At 37.6% G+C, this 20,820-nt stretch overlaps 1 protein-coding gene across 5 annotated transcripts in view; it reads left to right on the top strand.

Moving 5' to 3' along the window:
• zc3h13 (zinc finger CCCH-type containing 13) overlaps window positions 1-20,820 on the top strand; it is an 81,939-nt gene that overhangs the window by 17,629 nt on the left and 43,490 nt on the right. For 4 of the 5 annotated variants that reach the window (XM_039672437.2, XM_039672436.2, XM_039672435.2 and 1 more), the window contains exons 10-12: window positions 1,114-1,269; window positions 16,837-17,168; window positions 17,795-18,244. In XM_039672437.2, coding sequence (XP_039528371.2) covers window positions 1,114-1,269; window positions 16,837-17,168; window positions 17,795-18,244 — 938 coding nt within the window. The remainder of the gene's footprint in view (window positions 1-1,113; window positions 1,270-16,836; window positions 17,169-17,794; window positions 18,245-20,820) is intronic. The other variant, XM_089132239.1, reaches the window with a different exon arrangement.

Here is a 20,820-nt window from a genome sequence, read left to right as displayed (position 1 = left end):
AATAGTAATAGGCTATTTTGTACCCTAGTTTTGAGCCTAGCTGAAAAACGCTGGGTTTTTATGGGCGTCTCTCACTGAAGACTTGGAAGTAAACGCCCACTTTTGTGAGTGTATAATAGTTTTGCATTTTATAATGAGTTTCAACTCACCCGTCGACGCACTTGGGGGAAATTGTTTTGAAAACGTCCAATGTTGTAAAATGGCAACCGGAATGATTCGCCCCAGAGTCTGTGTTGCACAATTCCTGTCAGATTCAATATAGACAGCACAGCACCATTCTTTACTTTTAATCCGTCTGCAAATCCTGTCTTGTTTACGAAACAATCCTCAGTGAAATGAAGCGAACAGACGGTCAATCTTTTACCTCATCACCTCATTTGATTTCTCAGTTCATCTCCCCTTTAACACGTTTCCATAGAAAAACACAACTAGCTGACTGAAAAATACATATAAAGAGAACACATGCTTATTCAGTTGCTCCTACTTCCATTTATTTGTCACTGGATCGCACAAATTAACTCCATCAAGGCTTTTAAATCCAAAGGCTTACGCATTTAGAGAAATATTGATAAAATTACATGTTTGTCAAATTTCTTTAGAAAGAATTAAAATTTCCACCATTATGCAATCTGAGGATGTTTGAGAAATCTCTTCTGTCTCACTATACTGTTATCCTTTTAGCCAGTGCAACAGAGGGAGCTCATGGACAGAAAACAGGAGTTATGAGTTAACCGGTTAACTCATAACCGGTTAACTCATACTTAAGCCCCAGTTGGTCCGCAGTTGGACTAAAGTATTCGGTGACCAAAAACCCTGGCAGTTGGCCCTGTGGAAGCCCAACATAGGCCCGATTAAGCCCCCCGGAAGTACCAAGTGGAAATGCAACTGGCCCTGTTACGCCCTAGCACGCTCGCTTTTGCCCAATATGGAAATTCAGCTATTATGTGTTGTATTTGCTCATTTCAGTGGTGCTGGGCCAGATTCAATTGATAGTATCTGCTTTTATCGGTGTGTGTGTATGTGTGTGTGTGTGTGTGTGAAAACAAATCAAATATAATTTAGTTTGAATATTATAAAACAATAAATCAATCTTTGACCTTTCCTTGATTACAGGGACCGATCAGATAGTTCCCATAAAGCCAAACGCTCAATAACATCAGAGGAACGTTCTGGAAGCCTTTCCCCACCCTCCAGGGAAGTGTCTCCCCCTACCAGAAGGAAGTCATCATCCCCCAAACCCACCTCCCAAAAACAAGCCTTGCAGCAGAGGTGTGTAGAGCTGCACTTAAATAATTGTTAATCCAGTGTCACTTCTGACTTATCTTTGAGATATCAATGAGCCTTTCAGTATTTTGATCAGTTAAGTGTCAAAATCAATTAAATCCTAAACAAAATTGTTAGTTTTTATTTCTTTAAAATAATTATTTAAAAATAATGGTTTGTCAAAAGTGACAATTTTTTAACCTTGTTACAAAAAACATTTCTATTCATCAAATATTTGAATGATTTCTGAAGGATCATGTGTGACATCTAATTGGAGTAACGGCTCTTTAGACCTTGACACACCAAGCCGAGCATCTGTCAGATCAGTTTTTGGAGTGACGGAGCCTGCCGGTGGCGTTTTGGCAGTCTGTGAGACCGATCACTCTGATTGTCTGTTTAGCTTTGCAAACTAGTGCACAAGTAGAATAGTGAAATGAAGAGTGCACATGCAGAAGTTTATTCTAATTTTACATATTGATCTTACCTGAGCATTCCAATATGCAAATACTTTCCCTGCTAGTTCTTTGATGTTGGTTTGGTGTGTCACAGCCTTAAAGGGTTAGTTCGCCCATTTAAGACATGAAGTTGTATGCAATCCTTACCAGCACTATAGTGCATACACACTGACCCACTCTGTTGTCACCCCCCTGATCAGAGTTCTGACCGCTGGAAGTTTTTCAATGAAGTACTCCCGGCTATTTTCCGGGGCCACTAAACTGTGCGTTTTTACGTGAAAAAAGCTTGATTAATTTACCACACAAACCACGCCGCTCAAAATTCATACCGCAGTTTTAATGCGGGACTATTTTCTATCCATTTCTATCAATCCGCGCTGCCGCAACAACGTCAACAGTGAGCACGTTGTGATCAGCTCTTCCATAGTGTTTACACAATCGATTGACAACTAGGTCAAAAGTATTAAATTAAAGCTAGGGTATACGATTTCAAAGATTGTTCATTATTAATATCCTTGTTTAGATGCTGGTTATGGTTATATAGTACAATCCTAACAATATGAATAGAAAAAAGAACGAAAAAAATCCATTCACTCTATTGGCTGTACAGCCGCAGAAAAGTTGACCAATGTAAGCTGTGTGGCCGCACAGCTTATATTGGTCAACTGCTCTCATCCAATCACCAGCTCCAATTGAAACTCCGCCTGACGCTCGCGTCTACAACCCAACCCAACCTCACCCGCCCCCGCCCCCCTCCGTGCGTGAGCAAACAGCTGACAGACTGTCTATGGTAGCTAGCTAGTAGCGTCAGATCAGCAATGAATAAAGCAATGGATAAAAATATAAACGACAACAGCAAGCGGCCCCTGCTTGCCCCTACTGTAAAGTTTGGACGAAAGAGAAAGTCTGTGGAGGAAAGATCAGAGATTAAAAAGAAATGTGAAGAACGCCGGACTCTTAAGTAGGATAAATATAGCGTCCTTCATTGACCGTTGGAGAAAGCTTCAGGGAGATCTAGGACTGAAAACGACGCTGACACGGATGACTTTTTGTTGAGCAGGAAAACATTTATTTATTCTTTTATGTTGTGACGTGTTGCATGGCTTTTTATCAGTTTGACAACTTGCTCATGCTGCCGGTCTGCATTGGAATGTTAGCCGTTTAGCATCGCCTATCACGGGTCAAAGTAATAATATTTCTTGTTCGAGGTTTCTGTTTGAGCCAATCAGAATTTGAACAAGATGCGCTGCGTGCTGCAATAACAATTACTGAAAACCTTAGCAATACTAGTAGTATTATAATGGTGGTGGGGAGTTTAGAACATTTCATGTGTTGCTAATCTTGTGTTGACATGAACTCAAACGTGACATACGTCAGGGATCAGGTAGCACAGAGGGGAGGGGAGTGTGTGTGGAGGGGCGGGATGAGTTTTTTAAAACTTCCCTACCGTCTCGACCGATTTTTAACATTGTATACCATAGCTTTAACAGTGGTGCGAACTTGTAAATTCCCAGGCTGTGACCACAAGGATGTGCCGGGATCAAAGTTCAGTTTCCATCGTTTTCCTGTTTCTAATATAACTATGAGACAGCTTTGGCTGGTTGCCATCGGCTACACTGCGGGAGCTAAAATATCCCGATTAAAGGATTTTCGTGTGTGTGCTCACTTCAGCGAAGACGATTACATCCCCAACCAAGGAGGAAAAGAAAAAAAAAAAAAAACAGGTTTTTGTTGTTTACTACCAGTACCACGGGTAAGCTAACTTTATGATCCCATGTCTAAACTGTACGGTAAACAAGCTGATGAGACATTTGGTGTCAAGACCGAAATAAAATTATTAATTTATTAATAATTTAATTACTGTTCATTCAGTATAATAATAATAATAATGCAGTCAGATAGACTATTATATAGCCAACTGATCAACACAACGTTAAATTCTTAAAGAAAAAACTACAAAGCAACATTAGCGATCACACTTACTCAGCCGACATCTGACCGTCAAGTCCAGCTGGTTTTGGGTCGCTTATTCCAATTGAATTTAGGTACGAAGAAGAACGTCTCCAGGACACCTGCATTTACAGTAGGTAGACAACCAGAATGTGTTTTTTACCGCCGCAGTTTTGCCGTGGCGGTAAAAGTTGAGGTGTATTTGCTGCCTTTGGCCGCTAAGAGGCGCTACAATCACAGACTTTGAAAAGTGTCCGTTTTTTGTGTAATCTTCAGCTGCGCCGCGGCTCTTTCAGAGCGATTGAAAGATGGTAGCAGATTAATTCAAGTGAAACGTAGTTAAATTAATTAATTAATCACAATACTGAAATTAAATTGAAAAAATAATGAAACCTTAAAACATTGCAGTCGAAACATATTAGGCTACATCAATAAGGCTTTACAATCGTATAAGACAACAATGTATTAGCAGTCTAACGAAAGCTGTGTGGTTAACGCATCATCCTCAACCTCATAGACCTCCAAACGACGCGAGATCGAACCTCGTTACATGCTGTTGGCCGACAGCTTTTATGTTTTACCGTTTTTGAAGCTTAAATAGGTAGCTGTTTATTAGCGAGTTTATAACTGTTTATTTACTTAAAGTGTCCTACATAATTTGCCACTTCTCATTGAGAGCTGAGGTCGCAGATAAATTCAAGGTTGACACTGTAGCCTGTACCCAGCTTCTCTGGGTTCTAATTCCGCACTCGTCCAGTTTTTGTTACCCTCATCAAAACCGAGAATGTTTTTCAGTGGTAGCATATCCGTACTACGGAGCCCGGGAAGTCACCTGTGGGGGAAAAAAAAAACAATCCGAGGCGACGGTTTTGCAATCCGTCCCCTCAGTTTATAAACTGTACTCACGGATTCTTAAACTGTTCCCTCGGTTTAACAATTCGTGCTCACGGATAAACCGTACCCACGAGTTCCTAATCCGTACTCTCAGATTTGTAAACCGTGCCCTCAGTTTTTGCAATCTGTACCCACAAATTCATAAACCGTGCCCATGCTTTCGCAATCCGTACTCACGGATTTGTGGCTCGTCCCCCAGAGTGTGCCGCATGATTCAACCAGGCCTCCTGTTTAGATGCGGGATGCATTGCATTGTTTTTAAAATCCTTTTTTAAAATGGATAATTTCTTGCCTTTTCTAAAAAAAAAAAAAAAACTAGGCTACTTTTATCTTTAAAGTCCTTTTTTTAGGAAAAAGCTCAGTAGCCTATAGAATAAGCTAAAACATAAATAAAATAATAATAACAATTCAAAAACTGTAAAAGATTTGGTTAAGTTATAAATAATTTTTTGTTAAACATATTACTGTCTTCGGTGAACTCATTCATAGTAATAAACGCAAATAATAATTAACGTTAGCTATCAAAATCCATTTAGGCTACATAGGCCTATTTTATCCACAAAAAAAGAACAAAGAAATTCGTCAAATCAGTCTTAGACAATAATAATGGGCTAAGATTATAATAAACAAACGCATATCCAAGTGTTTGTGTGGAGCGCGCACTGTCACTGAGTCGCGGCCACAAACACTTCCTATCAACAGTGGAACAATTTAAAATAGGCTAATAGCATTTCTGGTCATACAGAAAAAATACATTATACATAATACATTTATTTGCTACTACTTTTATTTGTGTAAACCTACAATAACAAGAAAACATTGTGTAGGCCTATTTGTAAAATAAAATATTTTTGTTTTGTTAAAAAATATTGTTTAATCAGGCGCGCTTTCATGATCTCCGGAGCTCATAAATAAGCTGAAACAAAAGCCTATCTAAAGCTTGAAATGTCCACTTTTAAACGAACAAATTCGAATCGAAAGCAAATACCGTCTGAGGCTATACAATCCGAAAGGTGCATTTCTCTAAGGTGCATCTGCTTTCAGGGAACTACACTAACCTTTTCCACTGGTGGCACTTGCGCTACTAACTTTTTCAGTTACTGGCGCAAAACATGATTTGGTCGCACAAATTATTTATAGTAAGCCGCACTCTGGATAGCAATGAATAATAATGAAACTGCATTAGGGGTGGAACGGTACAGAAGTCACGGTTGGGTCGGGTTCATACCTTGGTTCAGACATTCAGACGGTTCGGTACGATTTCGGTACAATGGAGTGAAAAGCAAAACAAAAATGCAGAAGGCATTTTTATAAATGTCTTAAGCCTCGTATTTTTTAAGTTGTTTAAGTTTTATTAATAAATGCATAGAACCAGTTTATTTGTAGTGCACTGACAATAGTTTTATATAATTAGTTTATTAATTAAATTAATAAAAAGACAAAATTACCTTGATATATGTTTGGTAATTGTACTTGAATGAATGTAAAATTAATTTGCAATATTTCAGATCAATATATTTGTTTTCCTTAATTTTAACTAACCCTAACTTTATTCTCATCTGAATTATAAATACATGATTTCCGTATAAAATAATTACCATTAAAACACATTTGATTTTCTTTTTTAATCAATGTAGAATCATACGCAGGACTGTTGGAAAGCTGTGATGACAATAAAATGATAGCTTATAAATATATCTCTGGTTGTTTCTGTTCCACAACATTTTGTATGTCATGTTTGGGGTGTGGGATGAAGAGAGGGATATTTTCAGTAATTATTTAATAAAACATTTAATTAATCTTCAGTGTGTAGTATTAGCCAATCAGGTGTCTTGACGCGAATCACGCGATTATGATTATGAAAAAACTAACGTTAGTCTAAAAAACTGCTAGTGATCATATAACGTTAGTCGATGTCAATATCAGCGCTAGCAATATAATTAGTTAGCTCATGGCAGAGTTTATCAGCCGAACACCAGACCGCAAATCTACCTTTGGTGTAAGGAAGAGACACGGTGTCTTACATCTCTGCGTCTTTTCCTGCCGCCATGCAGGCTCAGATGGTAGCCTATATGATAATGATTAGCATGCCTATTATAAAGACACAAACCTTTTACTATCATGTCATTTGAATAATATGCGCGCGATAGAGAGAGAGAGCAAGACAGCGCTTGTGTTGTGTGAAGACGTGATAGTGCGCGTGCGGCCAGGGCACGCTCTCTCTCTCTCAGCTCGTTTGCGCCCTGTCAAACGCATCAGTCATTCTACTCTACAACACTCACCGCGATCAAAAAAGGCTTAGGCGGGACAAAAAGCGGACGATCCGACAGGTTTTAGAAGATTAAATACAATCCGAAAGAAACTTAAAAAAAAAAAACAGAACCGTCAAAATAGTCAGTGATACATTTGCGACCCATTAAAAATTAGGGTCGCAATGGGATTTCAAAAGGTCGCATATGCGACCATTTTGGTCGCAGTGTAGTTCCCTGGCTTTACAGCGGAGATGGAGATCGCCCGTCATTAGAAAACTGTTTATGTAGCCTATAAGCAATAAAAATCGTTATTCTTCGTAATTTTTCAGACACATTTATTATGATTAGCCTATAAATCACCTATAAATCATCTCTCTATGGTTCCAGAGACATGCTCTTCTCATTTAGCAATGCGGGCAAAATATAGTTTTTAGAAAGTCTATTTTTTTTTCTTCATATTAATTTGTGAATATTTTAAATGTTTAATAAAGGCAAAAAGTCAGTGTTATTCATTTTTTGTGCACAAACTCTTGGACATGTTTCAAAATCTTGTTTATTTGTGATAATCTCAGCCCTGTATTATTGTCTAACCTGTATTATGACGGACATTTGACGAATTGCTTTGTTTCTTTTTTTATAAAAGCGTCTTATAGCCCATCTAAATATGTAGCCTAAATGCCTAATAATAATAGCCTAATTATTATTATTAGGCCTATTATTTGCGTTTATAACTTTAAATGAGTTCACTTAAGACAGGAATATGTTAATCAATTTATGAATGTTTTATCATTAGGCCTATAACTTTGTGTTTGTGTTATATATATATATATATATATATATATATATATATATATATATATATATATATTTTATTTTTTTTTTAATGTGATGTCCTTTTAAAAACAATGCATCCTGCATCTAAACACGAGGCCTGGTTCAATCATGCGGCAGACTCTGGGGGACGAGCCACAATCCGAGAATCCGAGGCGACGGTTTTGCAATCTTTCCCTTCAGTTTATAAACTGTAGGCTACTCACGGATTCTTAAACTGTTCCCTCGGTTTAACAATTCGTGCCCACGGATTAATAAACTGTAGCCTACCCAGGAGTTCCTAATCCGTGCCCTCAGTTTTTGCAATCTGTACCCACAAATTCATAAACCGTGCCCACGCTTTCGCAATCCGTACTCACGGGTTTGTAATCCGGACTCACGGATTTGTGGATCGTCCCTGAGAATGTGCCGCATGATTCAACCAGGCCTCCTGTTTAGATGCTGGATGCATTGTTTTGTTTTTAAAAGGACTTCACATACAAAAAAAAAATAAAAAAAATATATCACAAATAAACACAAGATTTTGACGCATATAGGCTATCCAAGTGTTTGTGCACAGAAAATAAATAACATTGACTTTTTGCCTTTATTAAACATTTAAAATATTCGTAAATTAATATGAAAAAAAAATAGATTTTACTTTCTAAAAACTATATTTTGCCCGCAGTGCTAAATGAGAAGAGCATGTCTCGGGAACCATAGAGAGAGATGTTTTATAGGTGATTTATAGGCTAATCATAATAAATGTGTCTGAAAAATAACGACGTTTTCTTGTTATTGTGGTTTAGACAAATAAAAGTAGTTGCAAATAATGTATTATGTATTTTTTCCGTATGACCAGAAATGCTAGATTATTTTAAATTGTTCCACTGTTGATAGGAACATGCAAGTGTTTGCGGCCGCGGCAGTGACATGCATTGTTGTTTGTTAGAATCTTAGCCCATTATTATTGTCTAAGACTGACATTTGACGAATTGCTTTGTTCTTTTTTTTTCGTGGATACGAGCCACAAATCCGTGAGTCCGGATTACAAACCCGTGAGTACGGATTGCGAAAGCGCTGGCACGGTTTATGAATTTGTGGGTACAGATTGCAAAAACGGAGGGCACGGATTAGGAACTCGTACGTTTTAGTAATCCGTTGTGATAAAATGCAGTTTTGTTTCTAACGTTAGTGTTTTTGGAGCAATTGTATGCTTTCAAACAAAAGCTGCCGAGGAATCGTCACGAAAAGTAAAGGCCAGTTTTAAAGTTTTACAAAAAATCAACCATGTTCAATTTGTAGCCTATAGCCTATATTGTTCTTGAATTGTTCGAAGAAAAAACGACATACCAAAAACGCCAGCCTAATCTAAGGAGCTGCTTTGATTATGCTCATGGCGTTTAAAAAAACGCGGTGCTCCCATTGAAAACAATTGAAAACATATACGCCAGGGGTGTGGAAAAACGCTTTGGTGGACACACGGCCTTCCAAGTGGGGGAGGGCGCATATTTGCATTTGAATGTTGTGTTACATTCTAAAACATTTAACGTGTGATGCACACACACAACTGCACATGCACACACATAGGGCTTACATTCTGTTTGACTGTGTTATTGTTGCAAACATGCTGCTCTAAACTCTAGTAAACTAGAAGATACAAAAGATACAAAAATGAAGATATAATTTATCCGAAACGAAATTTACAAGCTTTCTGCAAAACAAAACTTAATTGGTTGTCAAAATCATGTCTGACCCAAATATTTTCTGATATATAGGGTAGCTTTTGATCCTATCTTACTCATCTCATGCGGTTCCCTTTTCATATAGCCTACTCAACATAGACGAAATAATAAAAATAAGTAACATAATATTATTAAACCTAAATGTGAAACGTTGCCTATGTTTATTTTATGTTTGTTTTTTTTAACTTGTATTTAAGCGTCACGCCGCTCCGCTTTGCTCACATTCTATGTTAGCATACATGCATGTGTGTGTGTGTGTGCGCATGTGCTGGAGGGGGGCCCATCCCTACTTTTGAATATCGTTATCATTATTGATCATTTTTAATAATTAGTTTTTTTGCATATGTAGAAATTAGGACTATTTGTTACAGGTTTGACACTTTACTAAAAATGACTCGGAATGTAGGCTATTACTAAATAACTTTACATAACATTACTATCATTACTTTTTGCAGGTTGTGTTACTAAATTTAATTTATATTAATTTATAGCATGAGCCCCTGATTATATGTTGCATGTTCTTCTTGGTTTTTTTTTTTCTTTTCTTTTAAAGACAAACCATATTTTTACAAAAAAATTGATGGAATTATAGCGTTTTTGGGAGAAAAAAATTAACTTTTAATTTATCATTAACAATATTGTTGTTTGATTTAATAATCATTGTTCAACATGTTCAGACTGGACCAATAAAACATTTCAACAGGATAATTTGAATTTTCACAAAATGTGTGGTTCTAGGTAAAAAATGTAGTTTTCCTGAAAACTATTGAAATGGATTTATAGCGTTTTGCAAAAGAACTCCTCGTATTTTTTTTTTACGTAATTTTTTTTTTTATGGAACTTCTTTTGAAATTACGATTGATATTATTATAGATGTAAAGAAGTCATTCTGTTGGATACTATTTTGTTCCTTCCTTTGTGTAAAATGGAATTTTTTTATTTATAAATACAAGCAAAAAAAAAAACTAAATGGTGTAACAGTTTTAGAACTAGACAAATCTTTCTGCATAAATACCTAAATATAAAGTTTAACTACAGTTATCCATGTTAAATCGGGATTCGAACCCATGTCATTATCATGTTCTAATCGTAAGTTCTACCACTCGGCCATGTGTTCACTTACAGAGAATAGCCCAAACATATGTTTCTGGAGTGAGTATTCGCTCAACTGAGCAGGAAAACGTTTTTTCGTTGACCTATTGTGAGTGTAAGCTTTGCCTACTTTACACCTTTTACAGTTTTAAAAGATGATTTTATTTTAGCTGTTATGAGAAAAATAAATTCAAGTGAGCACCGCCGCGTTTGTCGAACACAATTAATGCCAGAATAAAACCTGATTTTAGATACAGTGGGCGTGGTGTGTCAAAAAATACTCAATTATAAATTTCAATATTTCGTTCAAAACCACCTCAAAACAATTTGTGATATTTTAAAAAGCAGTGAATCAATGTATTAAGGCCACTGAAACTGAAACTGACATCTCCCAATACAGGAGCAGAAGCACTGGTTCAGATTTTATTATTTGTTTAAACATGCGTGTTGCATATTTAAAAATAAATAAATATATATAGGCTATAATTGATATGGTCTATTTAGGCTAATTATAGCATTGATTACTGTGGAGGGGGGATGTTTTTTTTTAATTCTACACGGAACCCCATTAAGTTTTGTTTTCTATATTTTTACATAACTGCTTTTGAAGATGTAAATTCAGTCAATCTGTTGGTAGAGATTTGTTCCTTAGTGTAAAATAGAAATGCATGGTAATTTTATTTTATAAAAATAAGCAAAAAAAAAAAAATGGTGTAACAGAGTTTTAGAACAAATATTTCTGCATTAATAGCCTACATATAAAATGCAACTACAGTAATCCATGTTTGATCAAGCTTCGAACCCATGTCTTTGTAATGATAGAACCGTAGGCCTATGTTCTACCACTCGGCCATGTGTTCGCTCGAATGAGCAAGAAAACGTTCTGTCTTTATGCCTATTGTGAATGTAGGCCTGGGCTACTTTACATAAAAAAGGAGACCTCTTACAGTTTTAAAATATGATTTTATTATAGCTGTGATGAGAAAAATAAATTCAAGTGAGCACTGCCGCGTTTGTCGAACAATATTAAGGCCACTGAAACGGAAACGCTTGCTGCATGTCATAAGCGCTGGTTCAGATTTTATAAGGGTATTTGTTGTTTAAACGTGCGTGTTGCATATTTAAAAAAATATATATACACATATTTGATATTGTCTATTTAGGCGAATTATAGCATTGATAACTGTGGAGGGGGAAATACCCCACCGGCAAATCGAAACTTGCTTAGCTTGGTTATGTTTTTTTTGTTTTTGTTTTTTTTTTTCCTTTTTTTTTAATCTACATGGAATTTTTTTAACATAACTGCTTTTAAAGATGTAATTTCAGTCAATCTGCTGGAAGATATTTGTTCCTTAATGTACAAACCGAATTCCATAAAAGTTGGGACACTGTACAAATTGTGAATAAAAACAGAATGCAATGATGTGGAAGTTTCAAATTTCAATATTATATTTAGAATACAACATAGATGACATATCAAATGTTTAAACTGAGAAAATGCATAATTTTAAGGGAAAAATAAGTTGATTTTAAATTTCATGGCATCAACACATCTCAAAAAAGTTGGGACAAGGCCATTTTTACCACTGTGTGGCATCCCCTCTTCTTTTAATAACAGTCTGCAAACGTATGGGCACTGAGGAGACAAGTTGCTCAAGTTTAGGAATAGGAATGTTGTCCCATTCTTGTCTAATAAAGGCTTTTAGCTGCTCAACTGTCTTAGGTCTTCTTTGTTGCATCTTCCTCTTTATGATGCGCCAAATGTTTTCTATGGGTGAAAGATATGGACTGCAGGCTGGCCATTTCAGTACCCGGATCCTTCTTCTACGCAGCCATGATGTTGTAATTGATGCAGTATGTGGTTTGGCATTGTCTTGTTGGAAAATACAAGGTCTTCCCTGAAAGAGACGATGTCTGGATGGGAGCATATGTTGTTCTAGAACTTGGATATACCTTTCAGCATTGATGGTGCCTTTCCAGATGTGTAAGCTGCCCATGCCACACGCACTCATGCAACCCCATACCATCAGAGATGCAGGCTTCTGAACTGAGCGCTGATAACAACTTGGGTTTTCCTTGTCCTCTTTAGTCCGGATGACATGGCGTCCCAGTTTTCCAAAAAGAACTTCAAATTTTGATTCGTCTGACCACAGAACAGTTTTCCACTTTGCTAGAGTCCACTTTAAATGAGCCTTGGCCCAGAGAAAACGCCTGCGCTTCTGGTTCCCGTTTAGATATGGCTTCTTTTTTGACCTATAGAGCTTTAGCCGGCAACGGTGAATGGCACGGTGGATTGTGTTCACTGACAATGTTTTCTGGAAGTATTCTTGAGCCCATGTTGCGATTTCCATTACAGTAGCATTCCTGTGTGTGATGCAGTGCAGGGCCGTCTAAGGGCCCGAAGATCACGGGCATTCAGTATGGTTTTCCGGCCTTGACCCTTATGCACAGAGATTGTTCCAGATTCTCTGATTCTTTGGATGATATTATGCACTGTTGATGATGATAACTTCAAACTCTTTGCAATTTTTCTCTGAGAAACTCCTTTCTGATATTGCTCCACTATTTTTTGCCTCAGCATTGGGGGAATTGGTGATCCTCTGCCCACCTTGACTTCTGAGACACTGCCACTCTGAAAGGCTCTTTTTATACCCAATCATGTTGCCAATTGACCTAAAAAGTTGCAAATTGGTCCTCCAGCTGTTCCTTATATGTACATTTAACTTTTCTGCCTCTTATTGCTACCTGTCCCTACTTTTTTGGAATTTGTAGCTCTCATGAAATCCAAAAGGAGCCAATATTTGGCATGGCAATTCAAAATGTCTCACTTTCAACATTTGATATGTCATCTATGTTGTATTCTAAATATACTATTGAAATTTGAAACTTCCACATCATTGCATTCTGTTTTTATTCACAATTTGTACAGTGTCCCAACTTTTATGGAATTGGGTTTGTAAAATAGAAATGCAAGGTAATTTTAATACATGTTTATGCTGGATTCGAAACAGTGTCATCAAAATAATTGTACCTAAGTTCTACCACTCGACCACGACTTTTCTCACTGACAAAAGCCCAGAAGTTCGGTTGTTCAGCAGTCCGTGTTCGCACGCGAGAGAAGCGCTCTTCAGTCTTCGCATTCCTCAATAGCGTCATTGAAAGCAGCACTTTATTTTTGCTGACTGCGAGATAGGCCTATTTTAACTTTTGATTAATAAAATGTTCTCCTATAGCCTAAAAGTTTATATTCTAGTTAAAGCTATATTCTATTTAAAATGTAGGCTACCTTTACATAATTACGTTTTGCTTTCGCTAAATGTCCCTTTGCGCCACCTGGTGGTCATTTCGCCACCGACTTTGAAATACGGCTGGTTTATTTTTGCCGCGGCGGCGGTAAACGACATTCTGGTTGTCCACCCACTGTAGCATTGCATGGAAAATGTCATTGCTAATGCAGACCGTTGGCCTCCTCGTCAATCGATAGGTTTTGCATCTGTGGCATGATGTGTTGAGTTCCCATTTGTGGCAGCAATAGCTTTCTACCTCTGTTGGCATAACTTGACAATTTGAACAAGTGCACCACCATTTGTCGTTTATCCTGGCTCTTGCTACAGCTCTGGGCCCAGCATCAACTTGGACAACTCATCTCTGTCCTCTCACTCTCTCTTCCCGTTCTATCTCCTTCTGCTAATTCGGCATCGGTATACTCCGGTTCATAAAGGTATCCCTTTGTCGTTGTGCTAGAATTACTTTCATCATCTGATCCGTCTGACATTGTGCTAAAATTGGTTTAATCATCATAAGTTTCGCAGTCAGACATGTTGTCAGCGATTCGCGCGCTATCAACAGCTGATCGTAACGTGCTCACTGTTGACGTTGCGGCAGCGCGGATTGATAGCAGGTCCTTAAAAAGTCTTAAATTAGATATTTAAAATTTAAGGCCATTAAAAGTCTTATAAAGTCATATTTTTAGGTATGAAAGGTCTTAAATTTTAGATGACACTTAGACTTAGTCATATCTTAATGTTTTCCCAATTAAAACCATCTAATTTGCGTACGGATTAATTTTTATCTATCTTTGTGGATTTGCTTGTTCACGTGACAATTCGCGTCACATTCGCGGCAGAATAACGTCCGTCTCCTGCACGCGAGAGAGGAGAGGAGGAGAGAAGAAAGTTGGCAAATGTCAGTTAAGTCGTAAGTTAATTCTTTATGTGCGTACAGGTGTGCGATGTGTATTGTTTATTATGCAGACTGATCTCATGAAGTAGCGTGTGTATGACACGCCAATTCGTATTTCCATTTTTGGCATGCTATCAAGATGCATAATCGCCTTTCAGCGCGTTTATGAACGCCGTTGACTTAACGTTATATAAATATATGACTTACCTCAACCCCGTCCCTAAACCTAACCGTCACTGGGGTTAATGGCATTTATGACTGTTCCCTTACCATCCTAGGAAAAAATAAGATATGACTTACCTCAACCCCATCCCTAAACTTAACCGTCACTGGGGTAAATGGCATTTATGACTGGAGATTTGACGGCATGTACAGACACGCGGAATGACGCGGACGTTAATGGCGTAGACATACACGCATACACGCGGATACACGCGGATAGCTCAAAATGCGTAGAGATAACACGTCACCTGACTCGAAAGTGGCATATATGTTTACGCAAAAGTCATGATGTCATGTTGTTATTATGATATTCTATTGTTTTAACGATGGACGAGGCACTGTGAGTGTGAGCTGACATCACATTTGTCTTTCGTGTTTTCACTGCGTGATGTGTGCAATTATAAGCATAGACATCTATTTATTATGTCTATGGTTATAGGTATGTCCCCAAATTAGTTTTTGCCTTATATTTATATCATGTTATATTAGAATATCACATCAGTAAGAGTGCCGTTTTCCCGTGCACAAGTGTGATATTTATGTTATACAATAGTTAAATTAAAAATAAATTGACATTGTGAGTTAGTTTTTAGACGTAACATTATCGATATTGCTTATTTTCCCTTTATTTCGCTGACTAGAATTTCAAAATGAAATCGTAGCAGAGTCTCAATGCAACAGACAGCGATGATTTCTTGAAGGAAATCCGCGTTTTGAACGAGTCATTTTAACGATTCAATCACTTGCTTCTTTCCCGTTTGAACAAATCGGTTGAATGAATGACTCCCTCTACTCGCTTATTAAGACAGCGATTTGCCGCCACCTACTGGCGGTTTTAGTTTCATATTAAAAGTAAAACGTTAAAATTAGAAATAATTTCACATTTAAATATTGAATATTGATTTAAAAAAAAAACCTTATAGCTTGATTTATGCAATTGTAAATGGAGTGTATATATTAATGCCACTTCTAATGCTGCTTCTGCGTCACCTCTGCACTGCAAAGATGGATTTTTGATTGAATGATTTAATTTGACTGCTAACAGTGGTACTGTATAATTATTGTGTAATTAAATATTTTTCTATAAATAAGTATAATTACTGTATAGACGTGATGCACGTGATGCATAACTCTAAATAAGTTTAGGGAAAAAAAATCTCCATAAATAGGTGAAAATGCCCCTGGAAATCAATTTAAGGTGGCAAATATTGCACATTAATTAATAATTTCTGTCACTGCTGTGAACTGACCACTGCATAGAATATGAAAAATATAAATATCTCCGCGAGTCTGCTGTCAACAACAGGCCTAAACCAGCCATGGCACCAGCTCAAAAACACAATCAGAGAAATAGCAACTAATTATTGTTGATAATAATTAGTTGATATTTTACTGATTGTGTTTTTGTTTTGTGTTTATCAACAAAATGTAGAAAATATCGAGATATATTTTTGTCAATATCGCACACCCCTAATGTATGGTATTAATTTTGATTTCTTCAGGTCTTAAAAAGGTCTTAAAAAGCCTTAAATTTTACTTTAAAAAGTGTGCAGGAACCCTGGATAGAAATGGATAGATAATAGTGCCCTATTAAAACTGAGGTATGAATTTTGACCGGCGTGTTTTTTGTGTGGTAAATTAATCAAGCTTTGAAACGCAAATCATTTTTTCATATAAAAACGCACAGTTTTGTGGCCCCGGAAAATAGCCGGGAGTACTTAATTGAAAAACTTCCAGCGGTCAGAACTTTGACCAGGGGGGTGACAACAGAGTGGGCCAGTGTGTATGCACTATAGTGCTGGTAAGGATTGCATACAACTTCATGTCTTAAATGGGCGAACTAACCCTTTAAGTCCCTACAAGCTGACAGATATGTGGGGAATATCCTGACGTTTAACTTGCATCACTATTTTGTTTTAGAGATATTGTGTGTAGAGCTATCAATTTAATCTCATGCATTTCCTTTCTCAGGTCTAGAACTCCACCTCATCACCGCCGCAGCCACTCCCCTCCCTCTTCACACTCTGGCTCCTCTGCCCAGAGACACTCCCCATCCCCTCACCACAGACGGGGTTCTGTCTCTCCTCTTTACCGAGACCTTCCTCCTCCATCCTCATCCTCACCCCCTCCCCCTCAGTCATCACGACGCTCCCGCTCTTCACTCACCCCCCAGAGAGACCCCTCACCAACACCGGCCCATCGTAGGTCCAGCCCCAGTCACCGCTCGCAGGGCAGGGAGAGGGGGAGGGCAGAGAGAGACAGGAGTCCAGCACTGCAGGAGAGGCGGCATGAGCGCAGAGATGGTGAGAGACACATATTTCTGTATTAAACAGTCATTGGAGTATTTGGCTTTTGATGTTAATGACTTGCGAACAAATGAGCCAATTCTTTTTTTAATGAGTCCATCCATAAAGTCAGTGACTTGTTCAGAGCCTCAGCTGACTGAACTGACTTAATTGAAACACGGCACACAATAAAAGTTAACCGGGAACCATATAACATTTTACAAATACTTAAGGTTCATAATAATGCATGTGTCATGATGAACCTTAAGTAAAAATACACTAGCATTCAAAAGTTGGTATTTGTATGATTTTGAAAAATATTTTTGAAAGAAGTCTGTTATGCTAACCAAGGCTGTATTTATTTGATCGTAAAAACAGAAATATTGTAAACAATGTTATTACAATTAAAAATACCTGTTTGTATTTCAATATATTTTAAAATCTATTTATTCCTGTGATGGGAAAAGCTGAATTTTCAGCATCATTACTCCAGTCTTCAGTGTCAGTTGATCCTTCAGAAATCAATCTAATATTCTGATTTGGTGCTAAAGAAACATTTCTCATTATTATGCTTAATATTTTTGTGGAAGCGGTGATACACGTGATGCACTCCGTTGTTCACTTAATTTCAATTCTGCCCTTAGAGAGCCGCGGGAAACGTGAGAAAGACAGCAGCCGTGATGAGCGAGACTACGATATTGAGCAGAGTTCTTCCCGAGATGAGCGTGATTGTAGGGACAGCCGAGACCGCCGCAGTGAACGGGATAGACGAGATGTCCGCGAAGAGCGCCAGCACCGCGGGGAGGTCAAAGACACTCGGGATGCCCGTGCAGCAGAAACGCGAGACCGCTCAGGACGGGAATCCCTGGAGCATAGGGAAAGGGACCGGGAAAGAGAAAAAGAGAGGGAAAGAGAGAGAGAAAGAAATGAACCCCATAGAAAGAAGGAAACAACAACCCAAGAGGAAAGGAATTATGGAAGAGGACATGGAAGGGAGGAAATGAGAAATGAGAGCAGAGTGGACAACAGGAATGAATCCCGAGCTGAAAGAACAGGCAGAGGGCGGGGCCGTGGATCAGATGCCACAGAGAAAGGTGAGAAGATGCTTGAGTGGGCCAACTACCTCACATTTTTTGTTCAGTTACATCCAAAAAACTGTGATAATATTAGAATTTCATTACATGGTTATTGTGGCCAAAAGAATTAATGATAACAATATTATTGTGATATCTATAGACATTTTTAATTAATGAATAATAATATCAGTTGGGGCTGTGTGATTTAATCAGAATTGTTTTTCGATTTCAATTTTGGCTTCCAATGATTCTGAAAACAAGATAATTGAGGTAATACGATTACTGTGCTGCATTCCCTCCAGCCAGCACACCTTCCTTTCCTTCACAGTGTTCCCAAACTTAACCTCCAAATCAGCCAAATAAGTGAGTATTGTAAAATGCCATCTACTGTAACTGTAGGGCATGTTTAAAATTAAACAGTGTTATTAAAAGCATTAAGAATTAACATTAAGCCGCAAAACACTGTTCCCTGGTTTCTTTCTGTGTGTGCGCTCTGAGTCGAAGGCAAATGCACATAAGCAACTGGGCTTCGGATATGTGCCTAAATACAAAAATGTCAAAATGCCGTAGAGTTTTTCACTAGGGATGCACCGAAATTTGGGCCTGCGAAAAAATATCAGCCGAAAAAGACATTTTCAGTTTTTGGCTGAAAGAGAAAATAGGCTGAAAATATATGCCGCCCTGCCCCTCAGTGTTCAGCACTCAGGTTTCACAGCATTTTTTTGTAATTTTGTGTGTGGCTCCGCATCCGTAGATGCACAACTTCAAAGCGACACTGACCGAGTAGGTAAGTCTGTACCAGCACCCAGTTTGCTCTACTCAATGTTCCACTCTGCACAGCTGCTCATGGCCCAAGTGAATGCTCTACTCATGTACTGAATGATCACGCTTACTGGAAAAGCAAAGTCTGCTCAAATAACCTGTCAATGAAATTTGAAATTTCTCTGTAGTAGACTGTTCTGTTTGGAATAGCCCTATACTGTTCTGTAACGTGGTATAGCTGTGCTTGGCAGAACTGGTAAAATGATGCTACAGACTCATTCACTTCCCACTCTGCTCACATGCTTTGATAATAATAGCCTTGTTTAGAGGTCTACCGATTCATTAGTTTTGCAGACATATCGGTACCGAAAAACCCCTACAAAAATCCATACCAAGTTTTTCCGGGTTGCCTCCGTGGCTGGAGCGGCTGAGAAGAGTGTGCTGTCATTACACAGTAAGAGAGCACTGAGGAGAGACTGCTGGTATTATACAGAGCAAGAGCGGCCTCTATAGGACAAATAAAAACTATCACTGGAACCGCCGGTTGTTTATTGTAAAGTGAGGCTGTGCACTGCACAGAAAGATGCTTCACAGAGTGCTCTGCACTTCAGATGCACATTTAAAACACTGACAGAGAAACGGTATGAATACAGAACACAACAGTCCATGTTGCCATATCATTATAAAGTAATTAATTTGTTGACTAGATGTTTGTTAATGTCAACATTTACTAATACATTTTAAATTGACTTATTTTTTTATTTTATCTGTTAACCTCAGTTAACGTACTATAAACTAACATGAATGATCAAGGTACAATTGTGTTGCTCAAATATTAATACATGCTGTAAAAAAAATTATATTGCATAATGTAGCCTATATAGCTTGAAAACTAGCTAATACATCCTTGTTAACAAATGGGACTTGAAAAGTGTTACCTGTGAAATTTACCTGTTTCTAGGTTATAGCTAAAGAAACCTGTAATATTTTTAATGTTTAAATTATTTTCTATAGAATTTCTCATTTTGATATATTCATATTTGTTTAATTTAGCACATTTCAGTTCAGCATTGTTTTACTTGGAGTGTTATATTTTTATCCAGTATCCATTTTAAAAATATCGGTTGATTAACCCTCTGAGGACCAAAAACGTGTCCCCGCGTTTTGATCGTTTTTTTTCCCCACATAGCTGCAACATAGACTTAAAATACTCCATCATTAATGGTCATATAAATAAAATCAATACATGATTATAAACTATAGAGGGTCTTCTCTTATTAACATCAAAACCTTGTGTTTTTGTAAAATAAACAGAGTGCGCTTTCAACTCACTCTGTGTCTGCAAAAAACTTTCTGAAACGAGTCCGAAAAATGAACTGTAATTGATTAAATACTTGTCACAGAGACAGGAAAGATCTCTCTTTATGATGCCAGAATTCTAATTTTTAAACGAAGTAATTTATATAAAAAAGCAACAATCCTCAGTTGATGTAATCTGTATGAAAAGAGAGAAATGTCAGTCTTTTTCCTTTCACCTAATTATAGCGTATGATGTGTTAATGAGATCTAATGTTGAGGCAAGCCATGAAAACACCCACATCAGCTGGATAAAACATCCAGTTTATCACAAATCTAACCTTTACCTTGTGTTGCTGCACTTTGAGGAATAATGCTGTCATAATAATCCTGGAAAAGTTACCTCAGTTACCCGTTTCATTTCTAGGAGCACACGGATGCAGCTGATGTAAGTCATTTCTTCTTGAGTGCTTTATTCTAATTGCATTATTGAATAGTGTCTGTAAACTGCACAAAGACTGTTTAAATATTAAATG

This window comes from Pimephales promelas, chromosome 6, assembly GCF_988280905.1.
Source record: "Pimephales promelas chromosome 6, fPimPro1.hap1.1, whole genome shotgun sequence".
Taxonomy (NCBI): Eukaryota; Metazoa; Chordata; class Actinopteri; order Cypriniformes; family Leuciscidae; genus Pimephales; species Pimephales promelas.
The sequence above is the reverse complement of the archived record's forward strand: the minus strand, read 5'-3'. Positions and strand labels throughout refer to the sequence as shown.